Source organism: Dromiciops gliroides, chromosome 3 (assembly GCF_019393635.1).
Source record: "Dromiciops gliroides isolate mDroGli1 chromosome 3, mDroGli1.pri, whole genome shotgun sequence".
Classification (NCBI taxonomy): Eukaryota; Metazoa; Chordata; class Mammalia; order Microbiotheria; family Microbiotheriidae; genus Dromiciops; species Dromiciops gliroides.
The window spans coordinates 645,430,256-645,451,337 of record NC_057863.1 but is presented as its reverse complement, the minus strand read 5'-3'; the positions used below and the strand labels follow the sequence as shown (position 1 = coordinate 645,451,337).

General features: G+C 44.5%; 1 protein-coding gene across 1 annotated transcript in view; it reads left to right on the top strand.

Moving 5' to 3' along the window:
* The first annotated feature begins 1,296 nt into the window (after positions 1–1,296).
* Positions 1,297–21,082, top strand: part of SAE1 (SUMO1 activating enzyme subunit 1) — a 59,891-nt gene continuing 40,105 nt past the window's right edge. The window contains exons 1-3 of the mRNA XM_043994911.1: positions 1,297–1,532; positions 16,989–17,100; positions 20,855–21,031. Of these exons, the coding sequence (XP_043850846.1) occupies positions 1,438–1,532; positions 16,989–17,100; positions 20,855–21,031 (384 nt within the window). The 5' untranslated portion in view covers positions 1,297–1,437. The remainder of the gene's footprint in view (positions 1,533–16,988; positions 17,101–20,854; positions 21,032–21,082) is intronic.

Genomic DNA, 21,082 nt, shown 5'->3' with positions numbered 1-21,082 from the left:
CCCCATGACAAAACATACGTTTTTGGGGCAGCTAGGTGGCTCAATGGATAGAACATTGGCCCTAGATTCAGGAGGACCTGAGTTCAAATCCGGCCTCAGACACTTGACACTAGCTGTATAACCCTAGGCAAGTCACTTAACCCCAACTGCCTCACCAAAAAAAAATAATAGCAAATCCAGCCTCAGACATGTACTAGATGTATGACCCTGTCTGCCTCAGTTTCTTCATCTGTAAAATGAGCTAGAGAAGGAAATGGCAATCTACTCCAGTATCTTTGCCAAGAAAACCCCCAATGGGGTCATGGAGAGTCAGACATCACTGACTGACAACTGAACAAAAAGGCTTTTTAATATAAAGGAGCTGCCTCTGTTTCTGCAGACTCTAATAGAGTACTATAGGAAAGAGAGTCTTTGTCCTCAAAGAGCTCACGGTTTAATGGGGAAACAACAAAGAAAATATGAGGATATATGTGGGGAAATAGGATATAATTAGCTAGCAAGGGCAGCTGGGTGGCACAGCAGAGAGAACTCCAGGGCCTAGAGTCAGGAGGACCAGATTTCAAAATTGATCTTAGACACTTCCTAGCTGGGTGACCCTAGGCAAGTCACTTTAACCCAGACTGCCTCACTTTCCTCATCTGTAAAATGAGTAGGAGAAGGAAATGGTCAACCACGACATACAGTAAGCAACGAATAAATGCTGGCTTGATTTTGGGTAGTGGTAACACAGGTCACACGAGATAAGCTGGAGCACTGGGCTAGGAGTCAGGAAGACCACGGCTCTCATCCTGTCTCAGATACTAGTCATGAGACGCTAGGCAAGGCACCCTTTTTGCCTCAGTTGCTACACCTGTAAGAAGGGAAGGAGGTTGGGCTCCCCGCTATGCTGAGGGTGCTCCCAGGTCTGTATCTATGACTGACCCTACTTTGGGGATAGAGCACTCGAGCTGAGTCATGCATGAAGCCGGGGCTCCCAAACCATTGGGGCGACCAGCGAAGGCATTGCAGGCATGGGGGCCGGCCAGTGCAAAGGGACAGAGGAGGGGATGAGATGGACGTCTTTGGCTCGGCCCCAGTGTGAAGAAAGGAATAATGGGCAGGAAAAAGGGAAAAAGCGGGAAGGGGCCTGCAGGCAAAGAGGTAGGCGAAGGGGGAGGCATCACAGGGGAAGGGGAGGGGGGCGAGGGGGCGGGAGAGGTCACGTGGCACGGGCACGCACGTGCTTGCCGGCGCGGGGGTAGGGGTACGGTTCTGCGCCGGCGCAGAAACCGGCGCCTGCGCACACGTCCCCGGAGCGCGCGGCCGCGGGGGGAGGGGTCCAAAGAGGTAGGCGGTTGGCGGGTAGGTCGCGAGCCGGCGCGCGGGGAAGAAGCTGGCCGGTTAGGCGGACCGAGGAGAACGAAGGAGGCAGCGTGAGGAGCGGAGCAGGGCGGCACCATGGTGGAGAAGGAGGAGGTGGGCACGATCAGCGAGGAGGAGGCGGCTCAGTACGACCGGCAGATCCGCTTGTGGGGGCTGGAGGCACAGAAACGGTGAGGGGCGGCCGGCGGCGGGGGAGGAGGAGGGGGGGGGAGGAGAAGGGGGAGGGGCTCCGGAAGAGGTGGGGCCAGAAGGCAGGGGCGGGGCCTGGCCTGAGGTGGGGCCTTTGTGCTCACTCTGAAGAGGATCATGGCTCCCGGGCTCCCTAGGTGTAACGGCCCACGTGATTGTAAACTCCTTGAGGGCCGGCACTGGCGTGGCCCCACGACTGGTACGCAGTGGACGCTTCACTGCAGCCGGTGGTTCCAGGGATTGACATCGCGCCCCCCCCCCACCCCCGAAAGAGCAGCGGAAGGGAGGGGGCATCGATCTCAGGGCAGCCCGGTGTGCGTTGTGGGCGGAGGACTGCTCCTGCCCTTAACCCGTAGTGACCGCAGGACCCTGGCCAGCCCACTTATCCCTTGGGGCGATACGTTTTGGAGAGTCTGGACCTGCAAAAAGGGGTGGGGGCGCCTTTCCTCTTGTGCCAGCTTTTAAGCCCCTATCCCTAATTCCAGGGACGGGAATACTGTGTGTCTCGGTTTTAGAGAGTGCCCGGCTTGGCGTCAGGAAGCCTTTCACTCCTAGCTGGGTGACCCTGGCAAGTCATTTAACCCTGTTTGCCTTAGTTTCCTCTTTGAAAAATGAGCTGGAGAAGGAAATGACCAACCATGCCCCGTATCTGCCAAGAAAACTCCAAATGGAGTAATGAAGAGTCAGTGGGGGCTAAAAAAAACCCATAAAAGAACTGGCACTGCCCTAAGCATTAGAAAAACAAATAAGAAAAAAGATAGCCCATGCCCCCCAGGAGCTTACTGTATAAGGTTGGGGGGGGGATACACAAAAGGAATCATGTTGTGTGGAGTCCACTGGAGTCCTCCAACCCACCGAAACTGCAGACAGAAATTGGAGTTTTGTATGAAGTCCAGATTCCAGCCATCTATAAAGAGGGATGCAGACTTCCAGAGGGGAAAGGCAACTGGGTGAGATGTGAAGGGCTTGAGTACCCCCAAGCCGACTAAGTCTGGGCTTATTCTGGGTGGGGCCAGCTGAGCTTGGATGGAGTGTTAAAGTAAAGGGGGATAAGGTGGCATTTGAGCCCCACCCCCTCCCCAGAGAGCAGAGAGAATAGGAAGGTGTTTGTAGGTTGATCTGAAACCAAGAGGTAGACTTCTGGGTGGGAGAAGAGAAGGGTCTAAAAATAGTCTGCATGCTGGCTTTTTTTGTCTGTTTTTACTGAACGTGTGACTCCATTTGTGTAAGGCATGAAGTAGCTTCATATTGTTCTCAATGTTTGATGAGAACCCTAAGGCCCAGATTTGCTGAAGTTGATGAAGCAAATTATTCAATAGCCAAGTGAGGACTAGAAACTAGGTCCCCAGATTCCTGTTCTAGGCATATAATGTTCCTTGACTAACTCTTTTAAAGAGGACCTATTATGTGCAAAACATTGTGATAGGCATTGATCACAGGGTAATGGAAGGAGTTTGAGCTATCTGCAGGGCCCCAAGAAAAGCCTTGTGGCATTTGGGGTGGTAGGGGAAAGAGGAAAGTTGAGAGCAGGACAAAAATGTTGGAGAAGGGGCAGCTAGGTGGTGCAGTGGATAGAGCATCTGCCCTGGATTCAGGAGAACCTGGGTTCAAATCTAGCCTCAGACACTTAACACTAGCTGTGTGACCCTGGGCAAGTCACTTAACCCCAGTTGCCTCACACACACAAAAAGGGAAAAAATGTTGGAGAAAATAGGTAGTTTTTAAGTCTTAGTATTAAGAGTCATCTAGGGCTGTAGAAATAACAAATGATAGAAAACAGAATTTTTCACAAAGATAACAATGCATTACTTCTGTCTTCCGTGATTTGAAGTACTTAAGTCTTCTACCAGAGGCAGATCACAGTCTCTTCCCCACTATAATAGGCAGTTTCCTGAGTTTCTGGGCTACCCTAAAACTTGCCCTCTTAGCAAACCCTTTGGTGTTGAGCTTCATCAGCTTGGCTGGGCATACCCCTCAGGTAACATGCACAAACATTCCCCAGCCCTGTACTTCATCAGTACTGTGGCCAGACACTGTGCAAAGTGCTGGGGATACAAAAAGAGGCAAAAAACAACAGTCCCTGCATTTAAGGAGCTTAGAGTGTGATAATACTTTAACTATAGGCCCAAGCTCTGCTGGCCTATCCAGGTTCCTGTGATCTCCATCACTGCCCGGACCCTTGTGTTTTTTCTTGTATTCCTAGAACTGGTCCCAGTGCCTGGCACATACATGTATGGGTATAAGGGTCAACTCCCCACTCCCAGGAGCATAAAGTCCTATCAAGCAATTTCATTTTATTCAAGGTTCTCGATACCAGCATCTTAGGGCTAGAGGAATATTGAGTAAATTGCTGTAACAGAATTTATAAGCCAGTATTTATTAAGCACTCACTGAAAGCTGGACTTTTGTTTTTTTAGTGAGGCAATTGGGGTTAAGTTAGTTGCCCAGGGTCACACAGCTAGTAAGTGTTAAGTGTCCACTGCGCCACTTAGCTGCCCCGAAAGCTGGACTTTTGTTAGATGCTAGGGAAGCAAAGGCAAAAGAATAGCTCCTGCCTGCCCTCAGGGAGCTTCTCTCAAAGGAGGCAACATGTATATATGAAAATAGAGACAAAATAAGCAGATAAATATTAGATGAATGGGGAGAAGCTACAGTAGATGGGGGGATAAGACTTCATCTAGAGGGCAACATGTCAGGAAGCTTTCAGGAAAACTTTTTTTTTGCGGGGCAGTGGGGGTTAAGTGACTTGCCCAGGGTCACACGGCTAGTAAGTGTCAAGTGTCTGAGGCCGGATTTGAACTCAGGTACTCCTGACTCCAGGGCCAGTGCTCTATCCACTGAGCCACCTAGCTGCCCCTTATATACAGACTTTTTGGACAAAATTTTGCCACAAAGAAAAAAGAAAGAAACCTGTCTGAGGGTAGGGGAGGTAGGGAATAATCTCTCCTCTCCATTTTTCTGTTAGTTTTTATTCCTGGGTTGCTATATCTCAGTATAATATGTAGTGTTTTAGTAAGCACGCTCAATTTTCCCTCATCCATACTTTGCATCATTTCAAAGATCTTTTTATAATTAGCAGACTGGAGTATTTAGCCTTTTAGATATTGCCTCCCTTCTCCTTTCCTTCCTCTTCCCCAATCTCTTTTTCTTTTCTTTTTTTTTTGGTGGGGCAGTGAGAGTTAAGTGACTTGCTCAGGGTCAAGGGTAAGTGTCAAATGTTTGAGGCCAGATTTGAACTCAGGTCCTCCTGAATCCAGGGCTGGTGGCTACCTAGCTGCCCCTCTCCCAGTCTCTTATAAAACTTTGGTGGTAGTTCTCTGGGGAAAGTGAACCCTGGTGATTCTTTTAGCACTTACTAACTAGCATTTATTAAGCAGTTTGTTCCATCAATCAGTTCTTTCTTTGGAAGTGGATAGTATGTTTCATCAGTAGTCCTTTGGGATTGTCTTGGATTGTATTGTTGAGAATAGTCAAGTCATTCACAGTTCTTCATCAAACAGTATTTCCCCAGCCTATTTCTTGACTTTTAACTTTATGTTAAAGTTGGACTTTGCTCCTGGGGTAGAAGGGGTGCACTGTCTGAAGCTTCAGGTTTTTTGTGCTGCTGTTTTCAGAACTTATTATGGGGGTCTGTAAGTTTTTAGTTCTTCCAAGGTGATATGATCTAAGGAAACTTTTTTTCACTGTTTTTCTGGCCTGTAACGTGGTCTGTGAGCAACCACAAGCACTCTTTTCTGCCCAGAAACTGTGAACCAGAGTTACGTATGGGCAATGCAACAGAGTCCTTGTACCCAGTGCCAGCAGAGGTTCCCCTAACATTTCCTTCTGTCCATTTGTCCAACCCTCTTACCACTGGTCCACTGGTGGGCTTAGTGCTCTGGAAGCTGCCATCAATTCAGTTATCTCCCAAGGCCTACTGTTGTCTTGCCAGAACATGGCCTATGCTCTGCTTTCACCCTAGTGACAGACCTTTCCTGCCCACCTTCCAAGTTGTCTTGGTCTGGAAAATTGTTTTCCCCCGACTTTTTGTTGGTTCTTCTGCTTCAGAATTCATTTTGAGGTGTTATGTTAGTGCTGCTTGGAAGGGGATTTAGGAGAGCTTAGGCAAATCCCTGTCTTTACCATCTTGGCCCTGTCCCTAGGCAGTGTTTCCTGCCCCAGACCTCTACTGACCGGAGAGAGGTACATTTTTATCTCTTCTGACACATAATTACACAGCGTTCAGCTTGGGGGTTTTTTCTATTGTTGTTCTGATTATATTGTTTTCCTGGTCCTGCTTAGTGAGTTAATGTAAGTCTTCCATGCTTTCTAGATTTCTTCATACTTACTGTTTCTTACTATATAGTAATACATTCATGCACCTCCATGTCTTGTCATTCTCTGATCAGTGGGCTCGACAACTCTGGTGATTATAAGTGCTCAGTCTGCTCCCAGGAAGAACGGAGAAAATGAACTCTCTGGCTTCTTTGCAGAAGTGGGGGACTATAGGTACAGGATACCCCACGTGTTGTCAACAAATGTTCATGTGTTCCTTGCTTTTGCTAAGTTGTTTTGTGTTTTTTTCTCTTTAAAAAAAGGTAAGGGAGATTTTTTGTTAGAGAGATGCATTCAGAAGTGAAGGTGGTGTAAAAAATGAAAAGGTTCATCAAGATAAAAATTTTAAACTCAATTGTTTTGGAGTCAGGAAGACCTGACTTCTGATTTGGCCCCAGTCACTTAACCTCTCACTGCCTTAGTTTCCTCATTTGTAAAATGGGAGTGGTGATAATACTAATAGCACCTGCCTCCCAGGGTGGTTGTGAATAACCAATTAAGTTCACCTAGGTAAAGTATTTTGCACATCTTAAAGTGCCCATTAAATGCTACTGCTGGTGCTGCAGCCTGTTGGTGGCGGCTTTTTTTTTTTTTTGCGGGGCAATGGGGGTTAAGTGACTTTCCCAGGGTCACACAGCTAGTAAGTGTCAAGTGTCTGAGGCCAGATTTGAACTCAGGAACTCCTGAATCCAGGGCCGGTGCTTTATCCACTGCGCCACCTAGCTGCCCCCTTGGTGGCTGCTTTTTGTTCTTCATTTCTACATTGCCAGGAATAAAACCTTGTTTTATATAGATGTGACTATTAAGAAAAGTCAGTTACTGGTGATTCTGCCTACTCCTACCTGACCCATCTTTATAGAGAACTTCTTGCAGGAGAATGAGGGTGGGAGGGTAAAGGAGCTATTATTTCTGACATCCTAAATTGAAATGTAGAATGGATTTGACAGTAAAAAAACAGCATCCTAGGGGCAGCTAGGTGGTGCAGTGGATAGAGCACTGGACCTGGAGTCAGGAGGACCTGAGTTCAAATCCTGCCTCAGACACTTGACACTTACTAGCTGTGTGACCCTGGGCAAGTCACTTAACCCCAATTGCCTCACCAAAAAATAAAATAAATAAATTTTAAAAACCCAGCATCCTAGTGCTAGTCTGATCCAGATGAAATAGCATCTCTGGGGCTTGGTTGACCTGGGAGGCTAAAGTCTGTGTCACTCTTGAGTGGATTGGTGGGGTTTTTTTTGTTTTTTTTATTTTAACATTGTTTTGAATTTCAGATTCTCTCCCTTCCCTCTCCTCCCCTTTAAGAAGGGTGCTACAGGGCAGCTAGGTGGCAAGGTAGATAGAACACTGGTTCTGAAATTGAGAGGACCTGAGTTCAAATCTCACCTCAGCACTTACTAGCTGTGTGACCCTGGGCAAGTCACTTAACCTCAATTACCTTAAACATCCTGGGCCATCTCCAGTCATCCTTATGCATATCTTGCCACCGGACCCAGATGGCTCTGGAGGAGAGTAAGGCTGGTGACCTTGCTCAGCCCTCCCTCATTTAAATCCAATTTAGTGCAAGTCATGACATCACCCAGATGTCATGGTCCTCTTCAAGAACAAAGGACAAGGGGGGCAGCTAGGTGGAGCAGTGGATAAAGCACCGGCCCTGGATTCAGGAGGACCTGGGTTCAAATCTGGCCTCAGACACTTGACACTTTCTAGCTGTGTGACCCTGGGCAAGTCACTTAACCCCCATTGCCCCGCAAAAAAAAAAAAGAAAAGAAAAGATAGCCTATTCTTAAGTCAAAGCCTAGTCAAGCTGTCCCAAGGTAAGGTTTGCAGACTAAATCCACAGGAGATGAGATTTTAAATAAATTGTAAGTGTTGCAGGAAAAGCACTGTATTCAATGGGTAGAGGCCTAGATTAGAAGACCAAGGACAAATTCCTTAACCTTTCTGAGCCCCCAATCCCTCATCTATAAAAGGAGAATGACAATCTTTGCAGCACCTAATCACTTTGGTTTGCAGAAAGCTCGAATTTCATCCTTTCTCCCCTGGCTGCACTACTTGGGGACTTCTCTGGCTGACTTCTTCCTCATTGGAAGTACCTTATTGGCATAATATCATCTTGTAAGATCCCATCAGCCTCAGTTGTTGTTTGTCCATCACATCAGGGTGATGTCATGACTTGCAGTGAATTGGATTTAAGTGAGGGAGGGCTGTGCTAGGTCACTAACTTCACTCTCTCCTCTGGAGCCATCTGGGTCTAGTGCAAGATAAACATGAGGAGGGGGGCAGCTAGGTGGCGCAATGGATAGAGCACCGACCCTGGAGTCAGGAGGACCTGAGTTCAAATCCGGCCTCAGACACATGACACTTACTAGCTGTGTGACCCTGGGCAAGTCACTTAACCCCAATTGCCTCACTTTAAAAAAAAAAAAAAGATAAACATGAGCACTGCTGGAGATGGCCGTGGATGTCTGAGCTATGCTCCCTAACTATAGTCATCCTTCATGGTTCAGCTACACACCCTCTTCTCACTTAATTCCTTTGCCTTTGCTGCCTTCTCCAGATCCCCCAAGCTTAGTTATTTCTACGATGAAGACTCCCAGATAGAGCTCCCTAGCCCTAGATTCCTTCACACTGTGATCCAGCATTACCAGTTGCCCAGTGCACAATTTGAACTGGATGTTCCTTCTCTAGGCATCCTAAGTTCACTGTATCCAAAACAATTCATTCTCATCCCTTCTCCTCCCCCTCTCTTTATCATTTTCTGATTTTGACCATTTTCCCTCATTACCTGCTTTCCTTCTAATTTTGGCTTCATTGGTTTGTGCAAAAAATTTTTAATTTAATGTAATCAAAATTACATCCTGTAATTCTCTGTCTCTTAGTTGGTCATAAATTCTTCCCTTATCCATAGGTCTGACATGTAAAATTTTCTGTGCTCCTCTAATTTGCTTATGCTATCACCTTTTATGTCAGAATCGTGTACCCATTTTGACCTTATCTTGGTATACATTTGTGAGATATTTGTCTGCACCTAGTTTCTGCCAACCTGCTTTCAAGTTTTCCTAGCAATTTTTGTTAGATAGTAAGTTTTTGTCACCAAAGCTTGGATCTTTGGGTTTATCAAACACTAGATTTCTGTGGTCATTTACTGCTGTTATTATGTACCTGATCTATTCCACTGATCCTCAACTCTGTTTTTCAAACAGTACCAGATTGTTTTGATGATTACCACTTTGTAATAAGATCTGGTACTTTTCCTTCTCACTGTTAGTTCCCAATGATCCTTCCCTCCCAAAAGTTAAGCAAAACACTGACCCTTTTGGACCCAGTGTGCTTCATTCTTGTTTTTTGTTTGTTTGTTTTTTCAGCAACAAGCATTTATTTTATTTTCTAGTTACATGTAAGGGTACTTTTTTTTAAATTAATAAAGTATTTTATTTTTTTTTCTGTTACATGTAAAGATAGTTCTCATCTTTTGTTTATACAAGCTTTACAATTTCAGATTTTTCTCCCTCCCTTCCCTTCCCCCTCCCCTAGACAGCAGGTAATCTGATATAGGTTTTATATATATGTGTGTGTGTGTGTGTGTGTATGTATATGTATATATACACATAATAACATTAATCCTATTTCTGCATTAGTTATGTTATAAGAGAAAAGGGTACTTTTCAACATTCATTTTCATAAGATTTAGAGTTCTAAATTTTTCTCCCTCCCTTTCCTCCCCCCTCCACAAGATTGCAACCAGTTTATGTATGTACAATCCACAAGTGTTCTTTTTATCAGTTCTTTCTATGGGGGTGCTTAGTAAGTTTCCTCTTTAGTTCCTTGGGATTGTCTTGGATCATTGCATTGCTGAGAGTAGTTAAGTCATTCACAATTGCTCATTGAACATTACTGCTGTCACTATGCACAATGTCCTCCCAGCTCTGCTCACTTCACAATACATCGATGTTCATTAGTCTTTCTAGGTTTTTCAGGGATCTTCCTGTTTGTCATTTCCTGTAGCACAAGACCATTCCACCACAATCATATAGCACAGCTTTTCCCATCATTCCTCAATTGATGGACATTCCCTTGATTCTCAATTCTTAGCCTCCACCAAGAGTTGCGATAAATATTTTTTGTACAATTTTTCCCCCTTTTCTTTTTCATGATTACTATTGATAACTGTTTCCTTTCCATCCTATTCCCTTCCCCATGATATTTATTCTATTCATCATCTTTCATCCTATCACTCTTCAAAAGAGATTTGCTTCTGTCTGTCCCCTCCCCCACTCCGCCCTTCCTTCTTTTGCCCCTCTTTCTCTTTTTTTTTTTTTTTTGGTGAGGCAATTGGGGTTGACGTGCCCAGGGTCACACAGCTAGTGTCTGAGGCCAGATTTGAACTCAGGTCCTCCTGAATCCAGGGCCGGTGCTCTATCTACTGTGCCACCTAGCTGCTCCTGCCCCTCTCTCTTTATCCCCTTCCCCTCCTATTTTCCTGCAGGGTTAGAGAGATTACTACACCCAATTGAGTGTGTACATTATTCCCTCATTGAGCCAATTCTAATGAGATTGAGGTCTTTGAGCCATTTCTGATGCTTGTTCGGCTCATTTACTGCCCAGATTAAATAGATTACTCCACCTAGTTGGGTGTGTCTGTTAGTCCCTCCTTGAGGCAGCTCTGATGAGTTTAAGGTCTTTGAGCCTTTTCTGATGACTGTAAAATTCATTTACTGTCCTGCTCCTCTCCCATCTCTTCCCCCACTCCATAAACCTTTTCCTGTTTCTTTCATGTAGGATTTCACCTCTGCCCTTCCCCCTCCCCCAGTGAATTTCCTTCACCCCTCAATTTAACCCTAAAGATGTCATCACCTAGCTAAGTGATACAGTGGACAAAGCATCACCCCTGGACTCAGGGGGATCCCAGCCAAAACCTGGCCTCAGACACAAGACAGTCGCCCACTGTATGACTCCAGGTATGTCCCCCAGCTCCATTTTTTTATGGTTCTCTAGGGTGTTGTATTTGAAAGTCAAATTTGCCATTCAGTTCAGGTCTTTTCATCACAAATATCTGAAAGTCTTCTTTTTCATTAAAGTCCCATTTTTTCCTCTGAAAGATTATGCTGAGTTTTTCTGGGTAGATGATTCTTGGTTGTAATCCCATTTCCTTTGCCCTTTGGAATATCATATTCCATGCCCTCTGGTCCTTTAATTTAGAAGCTGCTAGATCTTGTGCTATCCTGACTGGGGCTCTACAGTACTTGAATTCTTTCTTTTTGGCAGCTTGCAGTATTTTCTCCTTGACCTGAGAGCTCTGGAATTTGGCTATAATATATTCCTAGGAGTTTTCCTTTTGGGATCTCTTTCTAGAGGTGATCAGTGGATTCTTTCAATTTCTATTTTAGCTTCTGCTTCTAGAATTTCAAGGCAATTTTCCCTGAGAATATCTTGGAAGATGATGTCTAAGCTCTTTCCTTGATCATGGTTTTCAAGTAGACCAGTAATTTTCAAATTATCTCTCCTGGACCTATTTTCCAGGTCAGCAGTTTTTCCCAGAATATATTTCACATTGCCTCAATTTTTATTCATTTGGATTTGCTTTATTGTGTCTTGGTTTCTCATAAAATCACTGGCTTCCATTTGTTCAATCCTAATTCTTAGGCAATTATTTTCATCAGAAAGCTTTTGTACCTCCTTTTCCATTTGGCCAATTTGACTTTTCAAGCTGTTGACATTTTTCTCATGTCTTCCCTGCATCTCCCTCATTTCTCTTTCCATTTTTTCCTCTACCTCTCTAACTTTATCTTCAAAGTCCTTTTTGAGCACCTCTATGGCCTGAGACCAATTCCTATTTTTCTTGGAAGCTTTAGATATAGGGGCCCTGATGTTGACATCTTCCTCTGAGGGTGCCCCTTGGTCTTCCTTGTTACTGAAGAAATTTTTTATGGTCCTCACCTTTCTCTGTCGGCTCATTTTACCTTTCTTTTACTAGACTTTTAGCTCCTTAAAGTGAGGCACTGTTTCCAGGCTGCAGTATCCCAAGCTTAAGAAGTCCCAGGTGGTATGATTTAAGGAGAATCAGGTTCTTCCCTCACCCGGCCTGTTCCCTGGTCCTTAGATGACCCCAGACCAACTTGCTAATCAACCAGCTTTGTGTGTTGTGGTTGTTAGCTCTGAGGAGCCTGTGTCCCTCCCCCACCTGGGCCATTGATACTCGAGCCTACCTCCTGGTTCTCAGCAGGGGTGTAAAATCCAAGTTCTGCCTTAGCACCAGCATAGACCCCTGTAGTCTCCCCCCTGCCCAGGGCTCAGCCCACTCACCAGACTGTGAGCTTAGTTCCAGATGACATTGGTGCTTCAGCTGATTTGGAGGCTCTGGGGGTCTCTTTCTCTGTTCAGGCCTTCCTGGGACTGGATCTGTGTCAGGGTGACTGTGGGGTTGGGCCCGACTCCTGTATCAGCACAGCAGCTCCCTCCTTCTGACCTTCCAAGCTGTTCTTGGTTAGAAGATGATTTCAGCACATTCTTCTGTGAGTTTTGCTGCTCCAGGACTTTTCCTATGGCTTGATTTGGATGTTTTTTGGAGTGATCGTGTCATGAGTTTGGGAGCTCACTGCCTTTCCCCCGCCATCTTGGCTCCAGTGTGCTTTATTCTGCACCTGTGGTCTGCCTCCTTTTCCATTTTCACAGTTGGTTACACAGCATTGAGCCCAGTTCTGAAGACTTTGACTATTTTCTTGGAACTAGTTCTTCAAATTCTTTTGGCTTCATCAGTTCATAGATTTCTCCCCAAGTTTCTCTGAATTCTTTCTATTCATTATTTGTTATGATGTATGTTTTTTCTTTTTTAAAATGTATTGTTTCAGTTAGTCAAGATCTGCCTTATCACCCTCCCACTCCCCATTAAGAACACAAGAAAAACAAAACCCATCGCGCAATATCAGTCAATCAGTAAACATTTTTATGTTTATGTGCCAGTCACTGTGTTAAGTACTAGAGATAAAAAAGTGGCAAAAGATAGCCCTTTCCCTCAAGGAGCTTACAATCTAATAGAATCAACATGCAAACAAATCTCTACCACAAGCTGTGTGCAGGATAAATAGGAAATAATTACTAGAGAGAGAATAGGGGCCGGGGAAGGCTTCCTGTGAAAGTGGGTATTTGAAGAAAGCCAGGTAGCTCAGCAGAGAAGGGAGAGCACTCCAGGAATAGGGGCAGCCAGAGAGAAGGCCTGGAGCTGAGAGGCAGAGGGGAGGCCATTGTCACTGGATCCAGGAGGGCACGATGGGGGAGGAAGATGTGAGAAGGCTGGAAAGGTAGGAGGGGGCCAGGGGATGAAGGGCTTGGAGCCAGAGAGAACATTTTAGTGTCTGGAATCTTCAATGGTTATTGCTCTGGTAAGAGATCAGCACAATAGTGTTCTATCTTATCCATATACTGCAACTTGTTCATTCTTCATTTTATAGGGATCCCCTCAGATTCCCATTCTTGGCTACCGCAGAACTATAGATATTTTGGTACATCCTTAGAATTGTTTTGCTTAGGACTGCTGTCTCCCTTAATCTATTCTTCCTCTAATTCCCCTACCCCCATTTCACTGTTGAGTGAAATGTATTTCTGTGCCCAGTTGTGTGTGTGTGTGTGTGTGTGTGTGTGTGTGTGTGTGTGTGTGTGTACACACGTGTGGTGTATTCTTTTTACCCCTTAAGATGAGAATGAGATGCAAGTGCCCTACCCCCTCCTTGATTGTCTATTGTATCGTATATCTCCTTATGCACCTTGTGGGCTTTCCCTAACATTGCTTTCTCTCTTTATATACCTCTTTCCCTCTTTCCATTCTTCTCTTAAGATTGTTAAGACATTACAGATCAAGGCCCAGACCTTGTCTAATTAGACTCCCTCTCTGAACCCTAATGAAGAGAGGGCTCAGAGGGCACACATATATCACTTCCCTATGTTAGACTGTAAGCAGTCTATCCTTGTTTAATCAATTATTATTGTTCATTCATGTTGACCTTTTTGTGTTTCTCTTTGCTCCTTTGTTTGTTTGTTTGTTTGTTTTAGTGAGGCAATTGGGGTTAAGTGACTTGCCCAGGGTTACACAGCTAGTAAGTGTTAAGTGTCTGAGGGCCGGATTTGAACCCAGGTACTCCTGACTCCAGGGCTGGTGCTCTGTCCACTGCGCCACCTAGCTGCCCCTGCTCCTTTGTTTGAATAGAAATTAAAAGTTCTCTGCAGCTCTAATCTTTCAATCAGGAATGCTTGGAAGTCCTCTATTTCATTGAAGGTGCATTCCCCCCCCACACACACACACACATTATACTCTGTTTTACTGGGTAAGTTAATTCTTGGCTATAAGCCCACATCCTTTGCCTTCCAGGGTATTATATTTCAATTCTCTGCTCCTTTATGATGGTGGCTGCTAAATTGTGTGTGATCCTGACTAGAGCTTTTCGGTTCTTGAATTCTTTCTTTCTGGCTGCTTGCAGTATTTTGTCTTTGACCTGAAGGTACTGGATTTTGGCTTTATTGTTCTTGGGAATTCTCATTTTGAGATTTCTTTCTTTCTTTCTTTCTTTCTTTTTTTTTTTTTTTGGTGAGGCAATTGGGGTTAAGTGACTTGCCCAGGGTCACACAGTATGTGTTAAGTGTCTGAGGCCGGATTTGGACTCAGGTCCTCCTGACTCCAGGGCCGGTGCTCTATCCACTGCACCACCTAGCTGCCCCATGAGATTTTTTTTAAGAGGTGACTAGTAAATTCTTTCTTTTTCCATTTTGCCCTTGGGTTCTAAGAGGTCTGAGCAGTTTTCTTTTATGATTTCTTGAAATAGGGTGTCTAGGCTCTTTTTGTTGGTCTTGGCATTCCAAGGATTTAGTTTTTTTCTTTGCTATGTTTTCCATGTCACTTTACATTTTCCTTCCTTCCTTCCTTCCACCTTTTGACTTTGTTTTACTCTTTCATTTTGCTTCATTGAGTCATTGGCTTCTTAAGTGATCCATTCTGATTTCCAGAGAATTTGTTGTGTGGGCAGGCTTTATACTTATTGTGCCAAGCTGTTAATTTCCTTTCCGTTTCTTTCTTCCATATCTCTCATTTCTCTTCCAGTTTTTTCCTTAAGCACTCTCATTCTATTTATAAAAATTTTTTTTGACTTTTTTTTAAACTCTTGCTTCATCTCTTCCAGGTATGTTAGTTGAGTTTGTGCCCAAGCTATGTTTTCTCTGAAGTGTAGTACTTGTGGATGTTTGGAGTAATGTTCTTTTGTGTTTGTGTGCTGAGTATCTTTGTCACTGTAATAGCTTTATTATGATAGGGTTCCTTTTTCTCTGTTCTTCCAAGGACTTGATGTTAGTGCTGGACTCTGCCACACTTCTAGAGGTATGGTCTGTTCTGGTCCTGTCACTCCTTTCTTGGAGTATTGAGTATTGTGTTATTCCAAGGTCTTAGGGACAACCTGGGCACCTGCAGGCTTTCAGTGCTCCCAAAGTAGACTGATCTAGGGCAGAGTCTGATTGCTGCCCTCCTGGTCTGAGCTTTGTAAGTTCCTGACCTGGGTTTGGGCCTGGGCCTGGGCAAGAGTAGATGCTGCTGGATTTTGTCCATATAAGGTAGCTGGGAAACTGCTGGATCATAGTGACAGAATTGTAGGCTTCCCTTTGGCCTGAGATTCCTGCTCTGGAGGTTAGATGTTGGAAGTGAGACCCTGTAATGCTCCTGGGGTCTGAGCCATGCCATTGTTGCTGCTGGCTCCTGGCTTCTAAACTGCCTCCTTTCTCCATATACTGCTTCCCTTCCCAGTAACACCACTGCTGATGGGCATGTCCCTTTCTTATTCTGTTCTGGATGTACAAGCTGGGACTGGAGAGTGGGTAACAAAGCTGTCAGTTGGCACCTGTCCCTGTCACAGTGCCAGGTGTGGGTCTAGGGGTGCCACAGCATGGGTCTAAGACATCTTATTGCCCTTGTGTACAGCCTTTCCTTGGCATTGGAGTGCTATCCTCAGCATGCCTCTGGCCTGACCTCTGTCACCAGTGTCTGTTGGTCTCCTTGTCTGTCTCCCTTTGTTGAGCTCAGTTGGACAAAGGACTCACCGCGACTTTTTCTGGATTTCTCCATCGGGATTCAGTCTAGTGCATTTTCTAAGTCTGTTAAGCAGAGTTTCTGGAGAGAAGTTCATTGCATTGCTTCCTCTTCCTCTGTCCTCTTAGCTCTACATCTACAGAGTAACACTTCATTATGGTTTCTATCAGAGAGCCAGCCTCCTAATGTCAGCACCCTGGGCCACTTTCTAAGATTGGAAGTTGCCATAGCCAGCCTTTGTAGGAGTTTTCTATACCACTAAAATCATAGGTCTGGTCCCTTTCCTTATATTTTATCTGCTATATGTGGGTATGTATTGTTTTCTCGTCTCTAATTTAAGTTCCTTAAGGGTGGAAACAATTTTACTTTTACAAATCAGATGCTTCGTAGGCACTTAATAATTGCTTGTCGAATAATTGCTTATATTTATGTCTGTTCAGTCATTCACCCACTTTCCATTCAGACCTTTGTTATTACAGTAAATATGTTTGTAAATATAGAACCTTTCCTTTTGTTTTTGACTTCTTTGAAGGCATATGCCTAATAGCTGGATCAAAAAGTATGTATGGTTGAGTGACTTTTTCTCAAGTTTAATTCCAAATTGTGTTTTAGGGTGATTTGGGCTTTAGTTTCCTCCACTGTTAAAATGAGGAGGTTGCCTTAAGTGACCTGATGTCTCTCTAAGGTTCCAACTTTAAAACTGATCATGTGATTTGCCAATGATGATATAGAAGCCATCTCTGTTCGGGCCCAGAGAGGCCATGCTGGATACTAGAGAGAGCACTAAGGTTGGGGCCCAAGGAGCTCTCTTGGGAGGCTTTGGACAAGTCCCTTCAGCTTGTTCTTCTCTTACATCCATCATCCAGAAAATTAGGAAGTCAAACTTTAGATAGCCTTTGGAAGGTCTTTTCAGGGTAGAATCCTAGCATCTTAATGACTCCTGCAGGACCTTCCAACTGGGATCCTTTCTGAAAACCAGACACATCCAGCCATTCCTGAAATTTGTGTGACAATAGCTTGTGGTCCTTTGGTAACCGATGGTGTGTCTCTGTTACAGGTTGCGGGCCTCCCGGGTGCTTCTTGTCGGAATGAAAGGTCTGGGGGCAGAAGTTGCGAAGAATCTCATTTTGGCAGGTGTGAAAGGACTGACCATGATGGATCACCAGCAGGTGAAATTTCATTTTTATTAATCTGCTTATCAGTCTTTGCATCTGCCGCCCCCCCCAGCCAAGATTTCCTAGGTCAGGTAGGTCAGCATGCTAGTCTGTATATAAGCTAGTCTGTGGGCAGCTAGGTGGTGCAGTGCATAGAGCATCGGCCTTGGATTCAGGAGGACCTGAGTTCAAATCCAGCCTCTGACACTTGACACTTGACACTTACTAGCTGTGTGACCCATGGCATGTCACTTAACTCCAACTATCTTAAACATCCAGGGCCATCTCCAGTTGTCCTGATGTATATCTTGCCACTGGACCCAGAAGACTCCAGAGGAGAGAGTGAGGCTGGTGACTTTGCACAGCCCTCCCTCACTTCAATCCAATTCACTGCAAGTCATGATAGAACCTCCCAATGTCATGGGCCTCTTCCAGAATGGACAAACAACAACAGTGGTAGTCTATATGTAAAAAGAGCTGCTATAAATATTTTTGTGCAAATAGATCCTTTTCCCTTTTCTTTGCTCTCTTTAGGATACAGACTTAGCAGTGGTATTGCTGGGTCAGAGGGCATGCAGTTCGCTTTGGAACCTTTAAAAGTTTGTATCACTGTGACTGTAGTCAACTTCTTTCTTAAATCAGATAGTCTCTCCTTGGATTGCTGTTTCCCTATCTTGGACATCTGGGTACTCACTGTGAGGGATGTTGACTTTATCCTAGAGGTAAATCTGTCCTTCCAGAAAGAGAGGAAATCTTTGATTTATATTTAGGCAACTGATATGGCTGCCTTTCATTTGATGCCTGCCTTTGAGCAATTGACCGACTGAAGTGTAGGCAGAGATGCTTCTAGGGATTCGGCAGGGTTGGAGAATTGGAAGAGTAGCTTTTTGGCTTCAGAGCTGTGGTGAAATTGAGCAATGAAAAAATCATAAAATTCTTCTGGAAGAACAAAAGGTCAAGAATATAAAGGGAATCAGTGAGAGAAAATGAAGGAAGGTAGCCAAAGCCTACCAGTATCAGATCTCAAACTGTATTATTATGTGGTAATCGTCAACAACAATCTGCTACTAGCTAAGAAATAATTGTGGTGGATCATTGGAGTAGATTGGGTATACAATACACAGTAGTAAATGTACCAAATCCAAAGATCCAAGATTTTGGGACAAATCACTGTTTGACAAAAATCACAGGGAAAACTGGAAAGCAGTTTGGCAGAAACTATGTATAGACCAATATCCTCTCAACTTATAATGAGATATGGTCAAATGGGTACATGATTTAGCCATAAAGGGTCATATTAAAAGCAGACTAGAGGAGCATGCAATATTCTGTGTCAGATTTCTGGATCAGGGAAGAATTTATGACCAAACGAGATTAGAGAGGGTCATGGGATATAAAATGGATGATTTTGATTTGTTAAGGGCTAAAATTCTAGCTAAACTGTCTAAAATATCTAATGAGTGGTCGCCAATAAATTATAAGCTTTAGCAAGAGTTAGACTTTTAAGCATTTATTAAGGAGAATAAGAATTTGGTAAAGAGAGAGAAAAAGGCCTAGATTCCTATCTATTAAAGGGAGAGCACATTTCTAGCTCCACTCTCCACCAGAGTCCAAAGGGAAGAGCCCGAGACTGAGCGCCAGTCTCTTCCTTCCCCCTCCCACTACCCAATGTCACTTCCTGACGCCAAAGAAAAGACTCCTGGTCTTGCCCTCAAAGACCTTCGCTTCATGGGCAGAACTCTTCTACAGTAAGTCTCCAGCAGGTGGCGTCATTCCAAGATTCTATCAAATTACACAAACAAAACCAATGCAGCCAAGATTAGAAGAAAAGCAGAAAACTCGGGTGGAATGGGGTGGATTTTACAAGAAGTTCCTCTGATAAAGGCCTCATTTCTTAAATATATAGAGAACTGAGTCAAATTTATAAGAATATTGGGGGCAGCTAGGTGGCGCAGTGGATAAAGCACCGGGCCTGGATTCAGGAGGACCTGAGTTCAAATCTGGCCTCAGACACTTGACACTTACTGGCTGTGTGACCCTGAGCAAGTCATTTAACCCTCATTGCCTCACCAAAAACAAAATTTATAAGAATATTGAGTCATTCCTCAATTGATAAATGCTCAGAGGATATGAATAGACAGTTTTCAAAGGAGGAAATCAAAGCTATCTATAATCATATGAAAAAATGCTCTAAATAACTATTGATTAAAACAACTCTGAGGTACTGCCTCACACCTATCAAGGCCTAAAATATGAGACAGCAAACCATACCTGCTATAGAACTCTCCTGAGAGCCTTGTATTTAAAAATATTTTTTAAATGAACTATTTTTTAGCACTTCCCAACAGCCGTCTTACCCTTACCTCAGCCTCTGCACCAGGGCATGGCCTGAGCTCATTCTGCTGGCAGTGGGCACTCCCTCCTTCCAGGAGCATTTATGGGAGCTATATGGAGCACCTCCCACAGTGCAGCCAGCACTGACAGAGGGATCCAGGAGCTTCTGACTTTTGTCTCCAAAATTGGAAACCATAGTCTCAGAATTAATGTTCCTGAATCAAGAATCATTTATTAAGTGCCTAGCATTTGTGAGGTGGGCAGCTAGGTGGTACAATGGATAGAGTGCCTGGCCTGGGGTCAGGAAGACTCATCTGAGTTCAAATCTGGCCTCAGACACTTACTGGCTGTGTGACCCTGGGCAAGTCACTTAACCCTGTTTGCCTCAGTACCCTCATCTGAAATGAGATGGAGAAGGAAATGGCAAATGACTACAGTGTCTTTGCCAAGAAAACTTTAAATGGGGAGGGAGGGGAGTCTATCATTCCCAGATGTGCTGTGGGGACTGAGTGCTGTCTCATATCTTAGGTCTCGATCAGTGTCTGATTGTGGGGATTTTGTGTTGTGATATTGTCTTGTGTGGGGGGAAATTTTTGAAGATCCTATATTTAGAGCTGTGAGGGGCCTTAGAATACATTTTGTTTTATAGTTAAAGAAATTGAGGCCTGCCCTGCCCAGGGAAGCAAGGATCATTGGTGGGATTACAGCCCAGGGCCCAGGGCCCTGAGCCAGTGTCCAGGCTGCTTCTAGGCCCCTTTGGATTCTCAGTCCTTGAGGTCATATGAAACCCTCTCTCCCTCCAGCACCAGCTCAAAGGAAGAGGACCTGACTTCAGATCCAGTCTCATACAGGCACTAACTGGGTGACCCTGGGCACACAGGGTGTGTGCTTTAATGCCTTGGGGGAGGAGATGGCACACTACTTGGACAGGACTGAAAAAATGACTGAACCAGCTCAAGTCCTTCCTCACTAGTCAATAGCCTACACTGTGGTTTTTCTATCTAGCACCCCACTTAATGGTTGTTGATTGACTGATATGCAGGCCTTCTTTCATTGTTCCTCAGTACATTAGTTTTCTGTAGCTAGACCCTGAGCTTAAGAGCAGAGGCTTTGTCCAATTGCCAGACATTCCCCATTTGCTCATTAAGACCCAGTCTTAATTTTGGTAGTGATGACTTTTTTCTTAACACAAGGGGGAGCTATTGACTTTTGAATAGGAAGAACAGTAGCAAGTGAAATTTTTCTCTCCTGGGAGGTTGAAGAAAGGAAGCAGGGGATATCATTGGCTGCTGTTTCTTGAATGTAGGTTTTATAGATCTGGGGGGAAGGGGGGGACAGGTAGGAGTAACCTTGAAAATCCAAAAGTTCATCACAGCATCTTCTGTTAGAGATGTCTTCTGTTCAAAAGTGTAAGAATTTTAGAATTTATTTCTAGGTATCTTCAGAAGACACTAGTGCTCAGTTCTTGATTCCTACTACTGGATCCTCTGGCCGGAACCGGGCAGAAGCCTCCTTGGAACGAGCACAGAACCTCAATCCCATGGTGGACGTGAAGGTGGACACAGAGAATATAGAAAACAAGCCTGAGACTTTCTTCACACAATTTGATGCTGTAAGTTTTACAGGAAGTGAAAATCTGAGCTTGATTTTTCCCAATATGAAA